General features: G+C 36.3%; 1 protein-coding gene across 4 annotated transcripts; it reads left to right on the forward strand.

Annotated features, from left to right (window-relative positions):
- Positions 1-1,925: 1,925 nt before the first annotated feature.
- On the forward strand, positions 1,926-19,576 carry dcst1 (DC-STAMP domain containing 1). Of its 4 annotated transcripts, none has more exons than XM_023270512.3 (16): positions 1,926-3,357; positions 3,467-3,592; positions 4,955-5,029; positions 5,216-5,344; positions 6,980-7,119; positions 8,382-8,547; positions 9,379-9,522; positions 10,177-10,298; positions 10,383-10,540; positions 11,541-11,640; positions 11,715-11,810; positions 12,725-12,851; positions 13,815-13,931; positions 15,521-15,642; positions 18,730-18,834; positions 19,261-19,576. In XM_023270512.3, exons 1-16 carry the CDS (start codon positions 3,312-3,314, stop codon positions 19,300-19,302), a joined length of 1,815 nt encoding a protein of 604 aa, XP_023126280.2. In that variant the 5' UTR covers positions 1,926-3,311; the 3' UTR covers positions 19,303-19,576. The 4 variants fall into 4 exon arrangements, with proteins under 4 accessions (XP_023126280.2, XP_023126281.2, XP_023126279.2 ...); XM_023270511.3 differs by having other exon boundaries at positions 3,169-3,357; positions 15,500-15,642; positions 19,261-19,573; XM_055013322.1 differs by having other exon boundaries at positions 3,170-3,357; positions 15,500-15,642; positions 18,730-18,849; positions 19,261-19,574.
- Positions 19,577-20,116: the final 540 nt, after the last annotated feature.

Raw genomic sequence — 20,116 nt, forward strand, 5'->3', positions numbered from 1 at the left:
CTCCTCCTCCATACTTCCTTCATACCTTCATTCTGCAGATTCTTCAGATGCCTCTCTGCTCTGTGTCCTCTCACCCACAGCAGCTGGTCTTCCTCTCATCCTGTCTGTCCTCACCTGTCTGTCCTCACCTGTCTGTCTGAAGGAATAAAAACCCACCTGTCCTCTCAGAGCAGAGTGGGCGGGGCTCTGTGGCCTCCTCTTCTTCTCCTGGTCTTCATTATGTCGACCAGATCAGTTTACATCATCTTTGTGTCGCTGGCTGTCGTCCAAAACCCTCAAGAAAAATATGAACTGTGGTTTTAACAAAATAAAAGCCACCCTGAAGGCTGGGAAGAAATGGGTGATTTGTTCCCTGAGTTTGTACTGAAGGCAACGCTTCCTCCACAGTTTATGTTCCATGATAACAAAAGAGGAACGTTCTGAAACCGACATTCAAAAATTGTTTTCCAGATGTTATCAAGGCCTGAGATGATTTTTTTTTTTTTTATAATATTCTGCCTGCAATGTTCTGAGGATGTTTGTTGATGAAACACATTGTAGACAGTTCTTCTATAAAATGTTTTCCCAGTGATAACAAATGAAGGATGTTCTCAATCCAGCATTCGGAGAATGTTAAGATGTTATCACGGCCTCAAGAGTCTTGTACAGGTACATATTAAAAAGGTGGAACAATCTGCCTGCAATGAGTGGTTTGGGGAATGTTGTTGCTGGAACACACTGAAGAATCTATTCAGTTCCATGGTAACAAAGGAAAAAAGTTCTCCATGTAACATTCCATTTTGAGAACATTAGAGCAGTCTGACGGTCTGACAGTGTTATCACCCAACATTTTTAGAACGTCTTTAAGAAAACATTCTGGGAATGAAACGAAAACTCCCACTGAAAATATTAGTAGAACTTTGCAGAACTTTCTCAGAATCTTGCATCAAAACACATCATTGTTAATGATAACTACCATGGAACGTTCTCACAACATCGGATAACATTACTTATGCATTTTAATCATTTTTAACATTTGAATCGAACACTCAAAGAAAGTTTTATGAGTATTTTCATTTCCAACGATGTCCCAGTCATGTTTTATTGTTGACTCCAGAGGACGTTGTCTAGAACACAGATGATGTTCCATGATAACAGAGAAGGAACATTCTCAAACTAAAATGTAAAAAACGCTTTCCAGTTGTGATCAAAGCCTCACATGACAGAATGTTTTATGTACAGAACAGTTTTAAACGTTCCGTTGTGCGATATGTTGAAAGTGGAACATTTTGCCTTTTTGTTAAGGGTTCTTCAATAAAACATTCTCACAGTGTTTTCAATCTGTTTCATGATTACAAAGGCAAGACTGTTCTCAAACCAGAATTCCAAAAATGTTTTTCAGATGATATCAAGGCCTCTGATGATTTTACTTTTTTAGAATAAGACGTTCCTATAATGTGATACATACATTTGTATATATACAAAGGTTGAACATTCTTCTGGAATGTTCTGAGGATGTTGTTGAGGGAACGTATTATAGAGTTTAAAAAACATTCCCACAATGTTAGATGATAACAAAGAGAAAACATTTTCAGTGTAACATTCAGTTTGGAGAACGTTAGTCCAGCAATGTTATCACCAAACATTTTTAGAACGTCTTTAGTTATCCCGCAAGAAGAACATTCTGGGAATGTAAAGAAACTTCCCACCGAAAATATTAATATATAATATTTCTCTGAATCTTTTTTGAATAAATACATTCGAGCTGGATACTCTCTGCTCTGTGTAAACACTGCCTGCAGTCCAGCCAAGAAGTCTCAGAATTCTTTTTACATGACGGTTGTTCACAGCGGATTGAGTTATGGCTTGAAGTTTTCAATATGGGGGGCAGAATTTTTTATTTATTTTTTATAGAATCTGGTTTAAGGAAATGTTCTACAATCAAACGTAGGGGAGAAGGGAACCTGAAATTTAGAACTCATGCCAGTTTCATTAGTTACTTGAACTTGAATTTAGTTTGAAATCAATTAATGCCAAAATTTGGTTTTAAATTAAACATAATTTTAAGCTGGTGAAAATACCATCATTATTAAATGACATAAATAAATATAATAAATAATCAGTAAATTAGATTTAAATTTCTTTTTTGCTCACACAACTATGCATTTAATTAGGTCTGAGTTGAGTTGCTTTTTAAATTTACCTTGTGTTTATTAATTTGCATCTGTCCAACCTGAAGCCCTGATGATCTGAAGATAGTTCTTTATACATTTATGCAAATTTACTCAAATCAAAACAAAGAACTGGCACTTTAATATCAAATATATCTATTATTTAGGGATTTCTTGGTATCTAAGGATTTTGTTTAAAATCAGTGGCAATCCTCTGGACTGTTAAAAGTCTACCACACAGTTGCTTTGAATAAGGCATTAAAAACAGACTATATAATGTGACTTCAATCTCTTTTCTTTCTGCACTCCACTGATTACTTTTTATTAAACTGCTTTGAGCTGAAGCGTCTGGAGAGCAGGTTTAGGCTGGATTATAAAGCTCCTGGAAACAGGACGTGTTTGTCATATTTGGGACAGTTGGTGTGTTTGTCTTCCAGCTCGCAGAGATTCTGTCATCAGAGCATCAATCTAAACTTCACTCTGGTCGTCTTCATGTTCAGACCTGCAGCCCGAAGCCGCAGAATCGCTCCGACGTTCAGATCAGGTTTCCACATTCTTGGAGAGCTTTTGTTTTTTTGAATCCCCCTCCTCTCCGATTCCTCCTTTTCCACCACAGGAACTCTTTACGAACTCAGGAAATTCACTCGTATTTCCAAGACACGATTTTGTTTCCAGTCTGGGCTCCTGAGCCACAGAATGTTTATGACCGGTTCAGTCCACAAAGTCCCAAAACAGGATGCGTTTTCTATGTTGTGTGCATAAAACAAAACAATAAACTATGTGGTGCTTTGTGGAACTCCATACAGGCCTGCTTCCATTCAGAACAACATTCAGACAACAAGTGAAGATGATTTTAAAATATACTGTATAAAGAAAGCAGCTTTAAATTGCAGTTTTGTTATTTTACAGATTTTCACTGTTTTTGTGAAATAACAAATATCTAGTAAAATCAGAAAAAGGTACGAATTTACATTTTGGGACTGTAAAAGAAACCCCTCAAAAAACATTGACATAAATCAGTTAGCTGGAAACCATGGAAACGTGATGTCACCAACTGAAGCTTCCAGAAGCTCCAACTGTCAAACAGCAGCAGGTTTCTAAGTGCAGCTCTTCATTTTAAGAATAACATGTACATCTGAGGTTAAAGGAGACTTCTAACTGATGATGGTTCACACTGAGCAGCAGACACCTTCAGCTCCTCACAGCAGTAAGTTTACTGAACAACAAGCTGACTTTCAGCAGTTTTTAGGACCCTGCATGCATCTGTGACCAACAGCTGTTCTCAGAGCTGATCCAGCTGTGTGTGCTTCTTCCAGCTGTGCAGAGGTTCCTTCTGACCTGCCTGCCTCCAGTCGTCCACCGATTCCTCTTCAGCCAATCAGAGGAGTTTCCGGTGACTCACCTGGTCCTCAGAGCTTTGTTTGGAGCTCTGAGCGGTTCAGGTAACATCAGCTCACAAATCAACTTTAGAGGACATCAGAGAATAATAGAAAACGTTCAAGAAGGAATATAAACTTCCACAAATCCGCTTTGAAAACTGCTGCAGAACCTGCCTGAAAATATGCATATTTTTATATAATAAAGTGTAACAACGGGTCTCAAAGAGAGCTGCAGGGCCTTTCTGCCCAGTTTGGTTACCATGGTGACTGATTCAGGTAAAAATGAGCCTGTTGACTTATTTGCACCAGTAACATTTACCATTAAAACACATTTATTTGTGATATGTAATATTTTAAAGTTTTGAAGGTTTTTTTTGCATTTTAACTTTATTTTTGGATAACATTTATTCATTAATTTTATTATTATAATTCCATAAATGTTGTATTTCAGTTCTATAAATGATTGTACAAAGCAAATAATAAATACTAATTACATATAAAAATAAAAATAATTTTAAAATAAGCTACTAAATTTTTTGTCCTGCATTATTTAATATATTATTCACTTTCATATGAAAAATGATTTTCCTTTTAAATTTCCATTTAAAATTTCATTTAAATTTGACTTTTGATTATTTTTAACAATATTTCCTCAGTCCTACTTTATATTGAAACATACATACATATTACAACAACAGCAAATATGATTTATTTTCTAAATATGACATGTACATTTTTTGTGATGTATTCTTATTTTAAGCAATTATTATCATATTTAATTAAAATATTATCAAATTACAGCCCTTTTATAAATTAAATTGAATGTTATGAGTATTTATTTCTCATTAATTTGGATGTTTATTATATGATAAGTTTCGAATAAAATAGTATATATTTCATTTATTTTTTTATTTTATTTAAATATTTCTTTTCATTTGTATTATTCTAAAATATAAATACCCTATTTTAATGGAAGCTTGATAAATATGCTGTAATATAACCTAATAAGCATGTTTTTATCAGCTTTTTATTTTTCTAAAATATTTCATTTTAGTAAAAAAATTTATTTTATTTTTAATAGCTGTTTTTCAATTTAATCATTCTGTTATTTTTGTTATAATAGATTTATAGTTTTTTAGGCTGTAAAAATATTTAATGCCTTATTTTAAGAGTATGTGACTCATATTTATTTATTATAAATAATTATTTTAAAATGAAATCATATTCAATTACAGCTTTTTTTGGTTACATTTATATTTTGCTTTAATTTCCATACTTAAAGATTAAATTAAACTACATCAACACAAACACTTTCCTAGTTAATAAGTCCAGTTAAGTTCAGCAGAAATGTGTCCCTAATGTTGATGAAGGATCCGATGAGAAAAGATGAATAATTGGATATTGATAAATGTCTCCTGTCCTCAGTTCTGGTTCTGTGTGTCGCCCACAACCTGCCGCTGACCTCTGACCTGAAGCTGACAGTAGGATGTGTGTTTGTCGGTGAGGAGACGTTACACACACGTATGTTCTCTGTAACACGTTAAGGACATGTGACAAACCCACTAACTTGTGTTTTTGTGTGTGTGTGTGTGTGTGTGTGTGTGTGTGTGTGTGTGTGTGTGTGTGTGTGTGTGTGTGTGTGTGTGTGTGTGTGTGTGTGTGTGTGTGTGTGTGTGTATGTTCCAGCTGTGTGTGCCGCTGGTGGAGCGTTGTCTTCATACTTCAGGTGTTCGATTCTCCTCATGTTTCCCAGCATGCTCGGCTCTCGCGGCCGGACCTACCTGATGCTACTGATCCTGTCTGTGCTGTACACAGGTGAAAACACACACACACACACACCTGACGATCAATTACAGCATCAATTACTCCAATTAATTGGTGGCTTTGTTTGGTCTCTAAATAGCAACAACTCTAACGTGTGCTTTTGTGCCCAAAGTCCCAAACCCCAAAGACATACTATGACGATTCATGACAAAAGAAAAAATGATTTAATCGTTGTGCTATTTCCATAGAAGTGCAGGACTTTATAATGCAGTAAAAAAAAAAATGAGCCAACAGTGAGGAAAACATTTGCTAGATCACCCATAAACCGCTGAGAGTTCAGAGGGTTAAAATCAGTGATGTTTTGCACTAGTTACATTTTCAAACCAGCAGGTGTCACTGTGCTGCTGAGGTTGAAGCCGAGCATCACTGCTTTCTGCTTAAAATCAACAAACTCCATGAAACATCCATTATCCAAACAAATAATTTACAACATGCATTTATCTACAGGATGCATATTAACAAGCCTTTAGAGGTAAATAAATGCAACTCAGTATTTTTCCTGTATAGACTGATAAATGTGCTTTTAGACACAATCATTGGATGCTATTACAATTAATCCTTCAACTCTTTCTGACATATATGTATGGACATGAACTGTGAATTCATTTTACTACTTGAATGCTGAATAAATGTAGTCTTTGTCCTGCATAGGGATTTCTGGCAGCCTCCAAAGAGGCTTTGATGTGAGTGAAAATGCTAAGAATGTTTAGCAAAGAATTTTGAATAAAAATAGAAATTTACTTCCCTTCAACTAGTTTTGTTACTTGTGGTTTCATTTAGTCATGCCATTTAATCAGGGGACCATTGCAGACATTTTTGTTCATCAAATGGTCAGAAGTTTTTCTTTTTTAAAAAAGCAAATAAATATGATGCAAAATGACTAGAAAATGTTGTAAAACAACCACAAAATATCAAAAACACTACAAAGCTACAAAGTGACCAAAATATGGTGCAAAGGTGCAAAGCAACCACATCAATTTACAAAGTGACCAAAATGTGATGCAAAATAACCACTAATTGACATATAACAACCAACAATAATGCAAAACAACAAAAAGTTGAAAAACAACTACAAAAAGATGTAAAAGGTGTCCAAAATCCCAAAATGTGATTTAAAAAAGGATAATAAATTGTTGCACACAAAAAGTTGCAAAGCAGCTACAAAATTACAGAAGCGACTGAAAATTGCTGAAGAACAAACACAAAAAGATGTAAAACAACCAACATGCAATGCAAAACTACTCTAAATTTCAAAACAACCACACAGAGATGTAACAAAAGTTGCAAAACAACTATGAAAAGTAGCAAAAAGACCCAAATGTCATGCAAAATGACAACAAATAGTAGAAGAACTACAACAAAATGTAAAAATCCATCATGTATTGCATATTGACAAAAAGTTGCAAAACACATTCAAAGAGGTATAAAAGGCAATAAGAAGTGGCAAATGGCCAAAATGTAATGCCAAACGACAACAGAAAGTTAAAAAACAACCACAAAAGGTTGCACATGCACCATAAAAAGATGTAAAATGCTACAGAAAGATACAAAATAACCAAAACATGACGTAAAACAACCACAAAATGATGTAAAATATTGTATGTGGTGTTTGTGATGCTGTTGCAGGACCAATTTCAAACATCCAGCATAACGCAGAGTCGGCCGCCTTGACTCTGAGCTGTAACTTAGATCTGCAGCTTCATCACGGCAGGTTGCTGTGGAGAGAAGCCATCAAACCGTTCATACTCGTCACTCAGCAGCTCATGGTGAGAGGAGCAACAGTTTGTGTTTGTTCTCTGTGCAGCTATAGAACCAGTTCTGAACCATTTCTTCAGATTAGACAACACAGTGTTACAGAGCGGAGTTTGCCGTAATTCCTTTGGTCGGAATGCATTTTGTAGATCATGACCAAAGTTATTAAAGTTCCTCCTGAGGGGAGAACAAAGGTCTGAACCACCACTTGGACATTTTAAAGTCTGGATAAGAGAAGATTTTGATCTGCTGGTGATGCTGCATTAACTGTGATGATCACTGAAGTCAGTAGGGTTTATCTTCAGGGGACAATGAATATCATAACCCAGCTGGCAGGGAACGTTCCTACAACGTTGGCTAACATTACCCACAAGTTCTAATATTCAAAGAACAACTTTTAGACTTTTAGCTGTAACATTCAGAAGATGTTTGGAGGACGTTGTCAAAAACGCAGATGATGTTCCACGATAACAAAGGAGGAACGTTCTGAAATCAACATTCAGAAAATGTTTTACAGATATTTCAATGCCTCAGATGATTCTAATGACAATGTCCTGGTAATGTGACAGATTCACAAAGATGGAACATTCTTCCTGCAACATCCTGAGAACATTCTGGGGATGTTGTTGCGGTGGTGCATTATAGAACATTATTCTATACAACATTCTCACAATGTTCCATAATAACAACTGAACAACATTATAAGATCACAGAATGTTTTCTAAGCAGAATGTAGTACATTAAAGGTGGAACATTTTGCCTTCTTGTTGAGGGAACGCATTCTAGATCATTCTTTTATAAAACACTTCCCCAGTGACAGCAAAGAAAGGATGTTTAAATGCAACATTTGGAAAACATTTTCAAGATGTTATCGAGATCTTAGATGGCAGAACGTTCTTTGTAAGATGTTCATGCAATGTGATATCTTAAAGATCGAACATTGTGCCTGTAGTGTTCTGAAGATGTTTTTGTGGATGTTGTTGGAGCATAACGGTGTAACAATGTTATGATCAAACATTTTTAGAGTATCTTTAGTTGTGTTACATGTAAGAAGAACATTCTGGGAACTGAAAGAAAAGTTCCAGTTGAAAATATTAGAAGAACTCCGCAGAACTTTCATAGAACATTTTGGGGTAGAAAGGTTCTAGTTGGGAGTCCATCTAATAATTATCAGCATGCTTGCTGCTAATGCATGCTAAATTTATCAGTCAAATCTCTGGAAATACTAAACAAAACAACGCAATGCAGATCCAGCACTGATCCGTTTCTTTTCCAGGATGATAAAGATGAATTTGAATCGGAGACTCTGAGTGTCAACGAGAAGTTTCAGTCCATCAGAGACGAAATCGTCCTTCAATACGGGTACGATCGATTCGAACCAAGCGGCAGGGCCAACAGCACACAGGACCAGTTCGCCGCCAAGACTGTCTTGCAGTGCGACCGTGAGTCACACCTCAAGATTTATTACATTTAAAAGAAATAAATACAGAGCCGTGCACAACTTTAAGGAAGCAAAAGCAAAAATACCTCCATGAATACAGTAAACAGAAGTGGGGTCCAAATGTTTCTTCTGTTTTGCGTTTCTTTTGAATTTAATACAAAATGCTTCAGGCCAAATTATGATATCAGCTCAACAATCTGTGAAAAATATCCCAGAATGTCAGAATTTCTCAGTGTTTGTTTGCTTTCTTTTGCTTTAATGACAGCAGCACTTTAGCTGCAGGGACACCACCAATTAAATCAGATTGGATCACCCATGTTATTTCATTATGCTATGAAAATGTTCCAAAGAACATTTTGTAATGTCAGGAATGTTTGGCCTTCTCAGTCTTCAAAATATGACCAAAAACAACTGCAACAGTTGCAAAATAATCACAAAAAGAAGTAAACTGGCCAAAATGTGAGTCAAAATTAACACAAAAAGCTGCAAAGCAACAAAAATGTGATTCAAAATGACCTCATAAAGTTTCAACCAAAGTGACGCAAAACAATCTCAACAAATTGCATAACCGATCACAAAAAGTTACAAAATGACCAAAATATAACACAAAACTGTGTTGTTGTTGGAAAAACTCATAATTACAACAAATAGAAATGTTGCGACAACATTATTTTTATCATTTAATTCTGTTTTTGCAAGAAACTATTCTTGTTAAAACCTCACTTCATCTCTGTTACATTTCAACACTTGGCCCTTTTCACTGTTCTCCTCTTTGCTTTGTTGTTTTTCTGTGCTGAATAATTCTGGCTAAATACTTGTGTGTGGCGTCCAGGTGTGGTGAACCAGGGCATCCAGCGCTGTGCTGATTGGTTCAGCAGCAGGTGGGAGGCTTGTTTGGAGGCGATACCTGTCCCCGTCATCAACCACATCCTCTGTATCCCCATGAAGTTCCACTTCCTGTGTGACGTCATGAGAGGTGAGAGGTTGTGCAGAGTCATATTTTCAGTATGTTAAATATGTTAAATGTTGAATGTTTTCAGTATGTTCACTGTGTTCAACATATTCTGTAGTTTCATTATGTTCAATATGTTGATTATGTTGCAATGAAATCAAATCATCGGTATTGAATGGGGCTTTGAAGTCTGACATTCACACTAAAAACAAGAAAAGCGCTCAGAGGAGGAAGTACTCCACCAAGGCTGTTCAGTTGTATGATTTCTGACAGATAAGTCCCAATAAGTGGATTTGTAGTAGGATTGCAATCATGTGATCATCAGCAGGCAGCTGACGTAGCATTCAGTTGTTGTCATGGTTACAGTGACACCATGCCGCGATCTCGCAATGATACAGAAATCTTTAACAAATCCGTGGATCCAAACTACAAGCCACATCACTGCCAAAAAGTAATAACTGGGTCCTTGTTTCATTTCTGACCTTCCCTGAAAATTTCATCCAAATCTGTTATTCATCCAAATCTGTTATTCTGTTTTTGAGTAATGTTGCTAACAGACAGACAGGTTCACAGAAAGACAAACGTATGCCGATTGTCACATAACTCCACCAAGAAACGCGGCGGAGTAATAACTTCTAAAGCAGCAATCTTCTTCTTCTTCTTCTTCTTGTTCTTCAGTTATGACTCCATGGTGCAGAGAGCACATTCCTGTGGAGGGGAACTTTGGTCAGCTGTTTGATCAGCTGAACTCTTCAGTCGAGCAGCTGTCCAGAGAGTTCATCGCTGAGCTCTCCGTGCAGGTCAGAACTAAACCACCTGTCTTCTAACACCTCCTTCAGAACTAAACGTTGAGTTTAATCAATCCTCTGTGTGATGTCCTACAGGAGCATGAGGAGCAGGGAGTGCTGGACGGAGCTCTGCCAGCGGATAACTTCACTCAGGCTGTAAAAAGATCCTTCAACGACCTGACGGCAGCGATGGAACAAGTGTTCAACGTTCTGCAGCTGCTGCTCTCCTTCACCTTCATCACCATGTTTACCCAGTAAGATTCACACCTTCATCACATGTTTACCCAGTAAGATTCACACCTTCATCACCATGTTCTTCCAGTAAGATTCACACCTTCATCACCATGTTCACCCAGTAAGATTCACACCTTCATCACCATGTTCTTCCAGTAAGATTCACACCTTCATCACCATGTTTTCCCAGTAAGATTCACACCTTCATCACCATGTTCTCTCAGTAAGATTCACACCTTCATCACCATGTTCTTCCAGTAAGATTCACACCTTCATCACCATGTTCTCCCAGTAAGATTCATACCTTCATCACCATCACCACCCAGTAAGATTCACACCTTCATCACCATGTTCACCCAGTAAGATTCACACCTTCATCACCATGTTCTTCCAGTAAGATTCACACCTTCATCACCATGTTCACCCAGTAAGATTCACACCTTCATCACCATGTTCTCTCAGTAAGATTCACACCTTCATCACCATGTTCTTCCAGTAAGATTCACACCTTCATCACCATGTTCTCCCAGTAAGATTCATACCTTCATCACCATCACCACCCAGTAAGATTCACACCTTCATCACCATGTTCTCCCAGTAAGATTCATACCTTCATCACCATCACCACCCAGTAAGATTCACACCTTCATCACCATGTTATCTTAGTAAGAGTTCCCCCACTAGATTTTTTTTTATTCCACCAGCGTGCTCCAAGAAAGTTCTGCAACGTTCTGTTTACATTTTCAGTGGAAAGTGTTGTTTTCTTGGAGATGTTCTAAATGTCTGATGATAATATTGTTATACAGTAATGCCCTGTTGTTGTCAAAGCTGAATCTACACTGACAATATTCCTCCTTTGTTCTCATTTATCATTGTGGGATACATTTTTTGAGTGTTGGTTTTAGTTCTCAGAGCGTTATAGGAAGAATGTTCCACTTTTGCTGATATATAACTTTACAAGAACGTTGTACATTGTGGGTAAAGTTGTCGATGTTAACGTATTCTCCTCCTCCTCTTCAGGGCGATCGGTTACCTGAGGTCTTACATGAGGGACATTAATTTCGACAACACCTACATCACCACCTACTTCAGGCAGATCGACGCCCGCAGGAGGAGAGCGGTACGATCCTCTTCATCCTCTTCCTCGCCATCACCACCACATGCTCACAGTCTGATCTTCTGTTCTGTGTTCAGGGGAAACGCTTCTTGCTGCCTCTGAAAAAATCTGAGAAAAAAGAGTTCATCTACCCCTGGAGTCTAAAAATTCACGCCGAAGAGCTGCAACAAGTGGTGCGTTCAACAACACTGCAGCTACAGATTTGGCCGTGATTGAGATGTTTATGAGTTTATGACTTTATCCGCTTTATGACATAGAAAACAATCTTCCACTGAAGAGTGTCTAGTCTAAAATGACCACAAAAAATGTTCCAGTGTGAAAGAAAGCTAAATTGTGAGAACATGTATATTTAAAGGAACTGCTGAAGAGTTTCAAGACTCTCTTCAATAAGTTTATAAATTTAGTTAGCATCATATGCAACAGTTTCGTCTGTTTCTGTAGCCTGCAGTGTGGGGTCTGAAAATGAGAAATATATCCCTAATAAAACATGTATTTTCTTAGTTATATTTGGAGAACCCTTTTAAACGGTAGAACATGTGTTTTTGTGGTACAACTTGTCACCTCTGCTCAGTCCGTTATACAACTTCAACAACTTTTGTGATCAAATATCTCATCATAAAAACTGTTCTATGTGTTTTGTTTTGGAATATTGTGACACATTTGATTCGGAGTATATCACTAGTTGACTTTTTGTTAATAGGTTAAAGACAGGACTGTTCATAATGACTTACATATATTTGATCAATTATTATTTGATCGACTTGTCCAATATTGGAAATTCTGAATCAATCACGTGATGCAAAATAACTTTCTCTCAAAAATTCCTGAGATTTTGTTGTTCAAACAGCCTCAAATTTCAACTTGCAAATAAAAACCTGCTGAAAGTAGGCCGAATTTAACATATCAAGCTAAAATCTCACACCTTTTATCCACATTTTAGGCTTTACTAATTTCAGACAAATCAGACATTGTTGATAAAATGTGATGATTTAAGGTGGAATGACCTTTTATCATCAATACCTGGACCTCATGACGCCTCAGGTTGGAGTTGTGTGTGAAGTAAATGTGAGGTTCTGTGTGTTGTCAGACGTCAGGTTTGTTCCAGGTGATGTTCGTCTCTCTGCTGTCCGTCATCCTGCTGGCCGTCGACTTCTCTCTGTTCCACGTTCTGGACATCGTCAGCAGACACACCATCTCCCAGTTCAACCTGACCAGTAAACACGCACGCACACACACACACACCCACACCACGCAATCTATATGTTTTACTCAAATTATTATACTTAAATTATTACATTTTAATTGTTCAAACAACAACTTAAATGCATTTAGGCTCCTAGAGTCACTTTTTTGTTTCCAGTTTCGATAACATCTGTGGAAAATTGGAAAAATGTTGACAAAATGACACAAAACAAACACAAAATAACCAAAAAATTGACAGATAATGACCAAAACAAGATGCAAAACAACAAAAATGGAATGCAAAATGACAAGCCTGAGATTTGTTGGGATTTTTGTATGTAAACTCTCAAAGCCAGAGCTTAAGAGAATAATGCAAACTGTGATTTTTTTGTTGTTTTTTTTACTTTTGCACTGAAGTTGTGGCTCTTGCAAATCTTCTCAGCCCTAAAACTAACCCCTTCTTTTCTTTTGTTAACATTTATTCAGCAATTGTCTGGTAACTTCAATGTATACCTAAAGGTAAATTGAAGAAAATGGTTCATATCAATGAAAGCAAAGTCTGATCCTGCAGTAAATACATCCCAAAATCCCTAGAATTCCTACTGGTTTTTGAGAAAGGCATTGTGAAACTTGAAGTTGCTTCCAAATGTTTGGCCTGTAGTGTAGTTCATTTGTTTCGTTTATTTAACATCTTCCTGCTGTAAAAACTTTGAAAATTGTGACAGTATCTATGACTTTGAGCAGTGATTGTGGTGCAATTCAATCAAATATGTAAATGTCAAATGTGGTCTACAAGATGTGAAATTGTTGTTATTTAATTTTAAAAATAAATATGGATAAATATGAAGATGAGGCCTAGTTTTCACTTTTTCTCTCAACTGCTTTTATTATTGTGTTAGCATGCTAATATTTCTAAATTGCTAATAAATATTACTGTGTATTACATACTAATATTCTATGTGAATTCAGGGTATCATCATGTTCTGTTCATGCAGGTAGCCACCAGGTGGACTTCAGAGTGGACGGAGACACCATCATGGGACGCCTCCTGAGGACGATGGTTTCAGCCTTCAACAGCTCGTCCAGCCTCGACGTCACCAGCGACAACAGCGGTGAGTCACACTGGATTCACCTGTACCCTGGTATAATGAATGCAAATGTTCACATCAATGTGCAGCCGTAATATGGATCAATATCACGTTTTATTGATCCATTAGTCTGAAAACAATCAGACGTTTTAGGCTGAACATGTGTCTTTTGCTTGTAGTGTTACATTTAGATGGCTTGTGTTTGTCATTGCAGTGATTTTATTTGCATTTTATTCATAGTAGTTGAAATTAATTACACTAGACGGATATTAACTGTGCCTTATTAATTCTAAATCTGTACCTCCACAATCAGAATAACCTTTTTAATTTTTATTCATATCTGAAAATGAGTCACACCTTGAAATTATGTTATTAATGATATTACTGATAATTATTTTTTTAACACATACGATGCATAACAATGCCAGAAACAACAACAGAAACACAAATGACATAAACAACAGCAAAAACACAAAAACAAACAATATAAACCACAATATAAATAACATCATAAACAACAACATAGCCAATAACAGCAACATAGACCACAACAGTATAAACAACAACAACAATAACAACAACATCATCATCAACATTATCAACAACTATTATTATTATTTTTATATATGTGTAGCATCTTTCCAATACAAAGTTGCATAGTGCAGAAAAACAAATGTTAAATTAGTTAAATAATTTTCCTAAGCATGCAGTACAAGATGAAATAGTCAAGTCATTAATTTTTTTGGTTTTCATCATTTTCTAAAAGTATAATTTTATAAAAAAAAGTTTTTATCCAGCACACGCGAGACAGCTGTTGCATCTAAAGTGCATGTAAAATGATTGGCATTAAAAAAAACTAACCTGACAAGTTTAAATATTACAGTTAAGACTTTACAGTGTAGTTTATGGTGTGATTTCAAGAGAATTAGGGATTAAAATTCTATAAAAAAGTTCTATAAAATACTACTTTACCTGACTGCAATACATATTAAAACTAAGATCTACATTATAATTAATTACAGAATGTAACCTAACTTATATTCATAAATGTTGAATATAAACACACACACATGCAACAACACAAACACACATGGCCCAAAAATATAAATAAGCACACAAACAACAACTATATAAACATGTAAATATACAAATAAACAGGAAAAAGCACACGTGTACAACAACACACACATATATACACATACGTACACAATACAGCACAAATATAGCACAGACACAACACTTACATAAATACACAAAACCACACAAACAAATACACACCACACAAACATGTAAAGACACATACATACAACAGCATAACACAAACAAAGTAAATACACACACCAACACAAGCAAGCTCATACAAATATTAAAGACATTCTATTTTGTTTGTTGTTGTTGTTGTGATGATGATGATGATGAAGAACACATTCTGCCACGTGTTGAACTGGTGACTGTCCTCATACTTTTGTGTCTTGTTGTGTTATTTGTGTGAAGGTGAACCAGCAGTTGGCGACACTTTCTCCCCTCTGTTAAATCTAAGTTCAGTTCAAACTCATTAAATATAAGCTCCTCCCCTTCTCTCCCCCCCTCAGTGTGTGTGTCTCCCCCCTCAGCCGTCTCCTCCGATGTGTACATCAGCTGTGCGTGTTGTGTTGCGCTGCTGCTGTTGTTCAGCTGCCTTCAGGTTTACAGCAACCGCTTGCGACGCGTCATCGCTGCCTTCTACCACCCAAAGGTACACAAACCTGTACACACAACACCCACAGGTACACAAATATATACACACACAACACCACTCACAGGTACACAAACCTATACACACTATACCCACAGGTACACAAACTTATACACACAGCAACACCCACAAGTAAACAAATATATAAACAACAACACACACAGGTACACAAATATATACACAACAACACACACAGGTACACAAATATATACACGCAACACCCACAGGTGCACAAACATGTATATACAACACTCACAGGTACACAAATCTGTACACACAACACTCACAGGTACACAAATATATACACAACAACACACATGGGTTCACAAACTTATACACACAATAACACTCACAGGTACACAAACTCCTACAGATGTATACACAACTACACTGACAGGTACACAAATATATACACACACAGCACCACTCACAGGTACACAAGCTTGTACACACAACACCCATAGGTACAAACAAATACAGTATACACACAAAAACACACAAACATACACATATACATAAATGTGAAATCACAAATATTCAAAACTAACAGTTTAGTCTGTACAGTGCACATGTTTGATTATTTATTTGGTTGTTTATTTGTTTGTTCCCACCTTTGTTAATTCCTTACATTTTTCTTACTGTGCGTAAACAAAACAAGAAAACAGATTTAAAGAAGCATGAATGGACCGTACTGCACTGTCAGCGGTCAGACGAGGCCACAATAGTAGTACTTGCAGTAAGAACAGTTGTACTTGCATTGTTTTGTAGTAAAATGTCCAAACACACACATACACACACACACACACACACACACACACGTCTTTGTTGGATATGAATGTACGCCACTCGCTGTGATGTCACCTCGTTTTCAGAAGTGATGAAGAAGCAAACATCTCAATCTAATTAACACACACACACACACACACACACACACACACACACACACACACACACACACATTGTGTTTAAACCCTATGAGCTGCAGTAAATCTGATCTGAGAGCAGATTAATGTAAGAGCATTAAGAACCATGCATTCACATTCAGCTGCTCAGCATGAAAACATACTTATTGATTAACAGGGACTGATTGATCAGCATCGACCAGCTGCACAGCAACACCTCAAGCTTTCTCCTTAAGTCTGACACTTAAAGCTTAATTATTCCATAGCTGAGGGATTTACTGTTCCTTTAAAACGTCATCCTGAGTTGAGGAAAAACCTGAAGACATTTACTGCACTCAAAGAGATAATACAGCTGTAAAGTTATGCTTGACAGGATTCCTTAAATATTGCACCAAAATAACGAGAAAACGTTAAATACTAAAGTGAATATTTTAAGGAATCCTGAAGGAAAAGACTTATAGGTTTTTGTTTAAGGACACTTTAACTCAGTCTTTGACCAACATTTTAACTGAAGGTTGACATTTCTGAAAAGAGACACAAAATGACAAAAATGAGACACAAAATCACAAAGACTAGATGCAATGACACAAATGAGACACAGAACAAACAAAACAAGACACACAATGAGAAAAACAGGACACAAAATGACAAAAACTAGAAAAATGACACGAAAATGACAGACGAGACGAAAAAACGGTACAAACGAGACAGACAACAACAAAATCAAGCCCCAAAGCAAGACACAAAATGACACAAAGCAGACACAAAATGACCAAAATGAGACACAAACAAACACGCATGACAAAATTACAAAAGCAAGTGGTCATTTTGTGTCTCTTTGTGGTAGTAATTTGTCTCTTTGTGACTGTGGCAATTTTGTGTTTCTTTCTGTTCATTTTTTGAGTTTTTGTAGCCGTTTTGTGTCTCTTTGTGGTCATTTTACATCTTTTGTGGTCATTTTGTGTCTCTTTGGTATCATTGTGTGGCTGTTTGCCGCTGTTGTGTGTCTCTTCAAAGTCATTTTATGTCTATTTGTTGTCGTTTTGGTTTGCTATGTGATCTTTATGCGTCTTTTGTGGTTGTTTTGTGACTCTGTGTGGTCATTTTGAGCATCTTCATCAAAGTTTTGTGTGGCTCTGGTAGTTTGGTGTTTCGTTGTGCTTCTTTTTTGAGCTGTTGTAGCCATTTTGTGTCTCTTTGTGGTCATTTTGCATCTTTTGTGGTCATTTTGTGTCTTCTTGGTGTCATTGTGTGTCTCTTTGTGGTCATTTTGCATCTTATGGGGTTTATTTCATGTCTCTTTGGGGCCATTGTGCGTCTCTTCAAAGTCATTTTGTGTCTGTTGTCGATTTGCTTTGCTGTGTGGTCTTTATGCGTCTTTTGTGGTTGTTTTGTGTCTCTTTGGTATCATTGTGTGTCTCTTCAATGTCATTTTGTGTCTATTTTTTGTTGTTTTTCTTTGCTGTGTGGTCTTTATGCATGTTTTGTGGTTGTTTTGTGTCTCTTTGTGTGTCTCTTCAATGTCATTTTGTGTCTATTTTTTGTTGTTTTTCTTTGCTGTGTGGTCTTTATGCATGTTTTGTGGTTGTTTTGTGTCTCTTTGTGTGTCTCTTCAATGTCATTTTGTGTCTATTTTTTGTTGTTTTTCTTTGCTGTGTGGTCTTTATGCATGTTTTGTGGTTGTTTTGTGTCTCTTTGTGGTCGTTTTGAGCATCTTCATCAAAACTTTGTGTTTGTGGTAATTTCATGTTTCTTTGTGTTCATTTTTTTTGAGTTTTTGCACCCATTTTGTGTCTCTTTTGTGGTCATTTTGTGTGTCTTTAGTATAATTTTGTGTCTCTTTGTGGCCGTTGTGTGTCTCTTCAAAGTCATTTTGAGTCTATTTATTGTCATTTTGCTTTGCTATGTGGTCATTATGCATTTTGTGTGGTTGTTTTGTGTTTCTTTGTGGTCCATGTAGTAAATCATTATCTTGTGTCTGAAATCTATCGGCTGCTTTCATGTTATGAGAGCCCGGCTGCTGATTGGTGCTAATCTCTGACCCTGGTTCGGATGTTTTCTGTAACTTAAAGCTCTCTGGTCAACTCTAAACTAAAATTCAGTCTCTTTTTCAGCCCATCATTCTGCAGAACTATGAACACCATGCAGGTAAAATATAAGCTTGTGTGTCTGTCTTTCTGTTCAGAGGGAGAAGAAGCGAGTCTTGTTTCTCTACAACCTGCAGATCCAGAGACGGATTTCCTCCGCTGACAGTAAACACACCGCGAGTCGAGGACAGAAATGCAGGACGGTGAGCTGATCTCTGGTTTGTTCTGGGTCGATGTAAACATTCCTTTAATCTGTCAGCCTGCAGCAGGCCCTCCAAGGAGCTTAATTAAATACAGTAAAACAATGCAGTAGAACAAATTACTATTTGTAAAATTACATTTTTCTGGGATCTTTCTGCATGGTCTGTGATTTTATTACATACCTGTAATTAACAGAACAGAGAAAATCTGTAAAATAACAGTAAATTGTTTTTAAAAAGTAATAATAAATTATTTTAAAATGTTCATTTTTCACAATGTGCTGTTGCAGTAAAACAGGTTTTTGTATTTTAGACGGTTCTGGTCTAACATGTGAGATGTTTTGTCCGTTAAGAACCATTCGTCTCATCAGTCTTCTGTCTTTTGCTGCTGTCTTCTTTGTGTTCATTTTCCCTGCTGTGTGTCTGCAGGTGTTTCAGCAGCTGGTCAGGTGCTGGCGTCGTCTCTGTTGACATCACAGACAGGAAGCGACTCGGAGGAGACGCACAACACCAGCAGGTAGACAGAGCTCCACCGAAGAACAGAGACAGACGCCATAACAATGAAAACAAACAAAAAAACACATTAAATGAACATTATCTAAAAATCAGTGTTTGAAATTTTTACTACTTTTTTTAAAAATACAGTTCACTGTTGTTTTTACAGATTTTTACTGTTTGTTAAATTACTGATTATATCTACCAAAAATCACAAAAAAAAGCTAATTTATATTTTAACTGTTTTTTTTAACAAATAATTCCTTCTTATACTTTTTCCATTATATATATATATATATATATATATATATATATATATATATATATATATATATATATATATATATATATATATATATAAAAATTTAGGGTAAGAAAATGTGTTAATTGGAAATTTTTTGAAGATAGTTATTTTCCATTATTTTACTGCTCTTTTTTTTTTTAAACCTCTGTTATTTTACATTAGTTTTACAGCAACTCAAATCTAAACTTCACCACCACTTAGAGATTAGTGCCATGTCTCTTCGTGGTCACGTTTCATCTCTAAATGTTGGTTGTTTTTAATTTTATTGTCATTTGACATCTCTTTGGTATCATTGTATGTCTATTTGTGGTCATTTTATGTGTCTTTGTGGTAATTTTGTCACTCTTTGGTATCATTTTGTGACTCTTTGTGGTAATATTGTGTTTTGTCATCATTTAGTCTCTGTTTGGTATCATTTTGTGTCTATTTGTGGCAATTTTGTGTCATTTTGTGGCCATTCTGAACCTCTTTGCCATCATTTTATGT

This window comes from Amphiprion ocellaris, chromosome 9 (genome assembly GCF_022539595.1).
Source record: "Amphiprion ocellaris isolate individual 3 ecotype Okinawa chromosome 9, ASM2253959v1, whole genome shotgun sequence".
Lineage (NCBI taxonomy): Eukaryota > Metazoa > Chordata > Actinopteri > Pomacentridae > Amphiprion > Amphiprion ocellaris.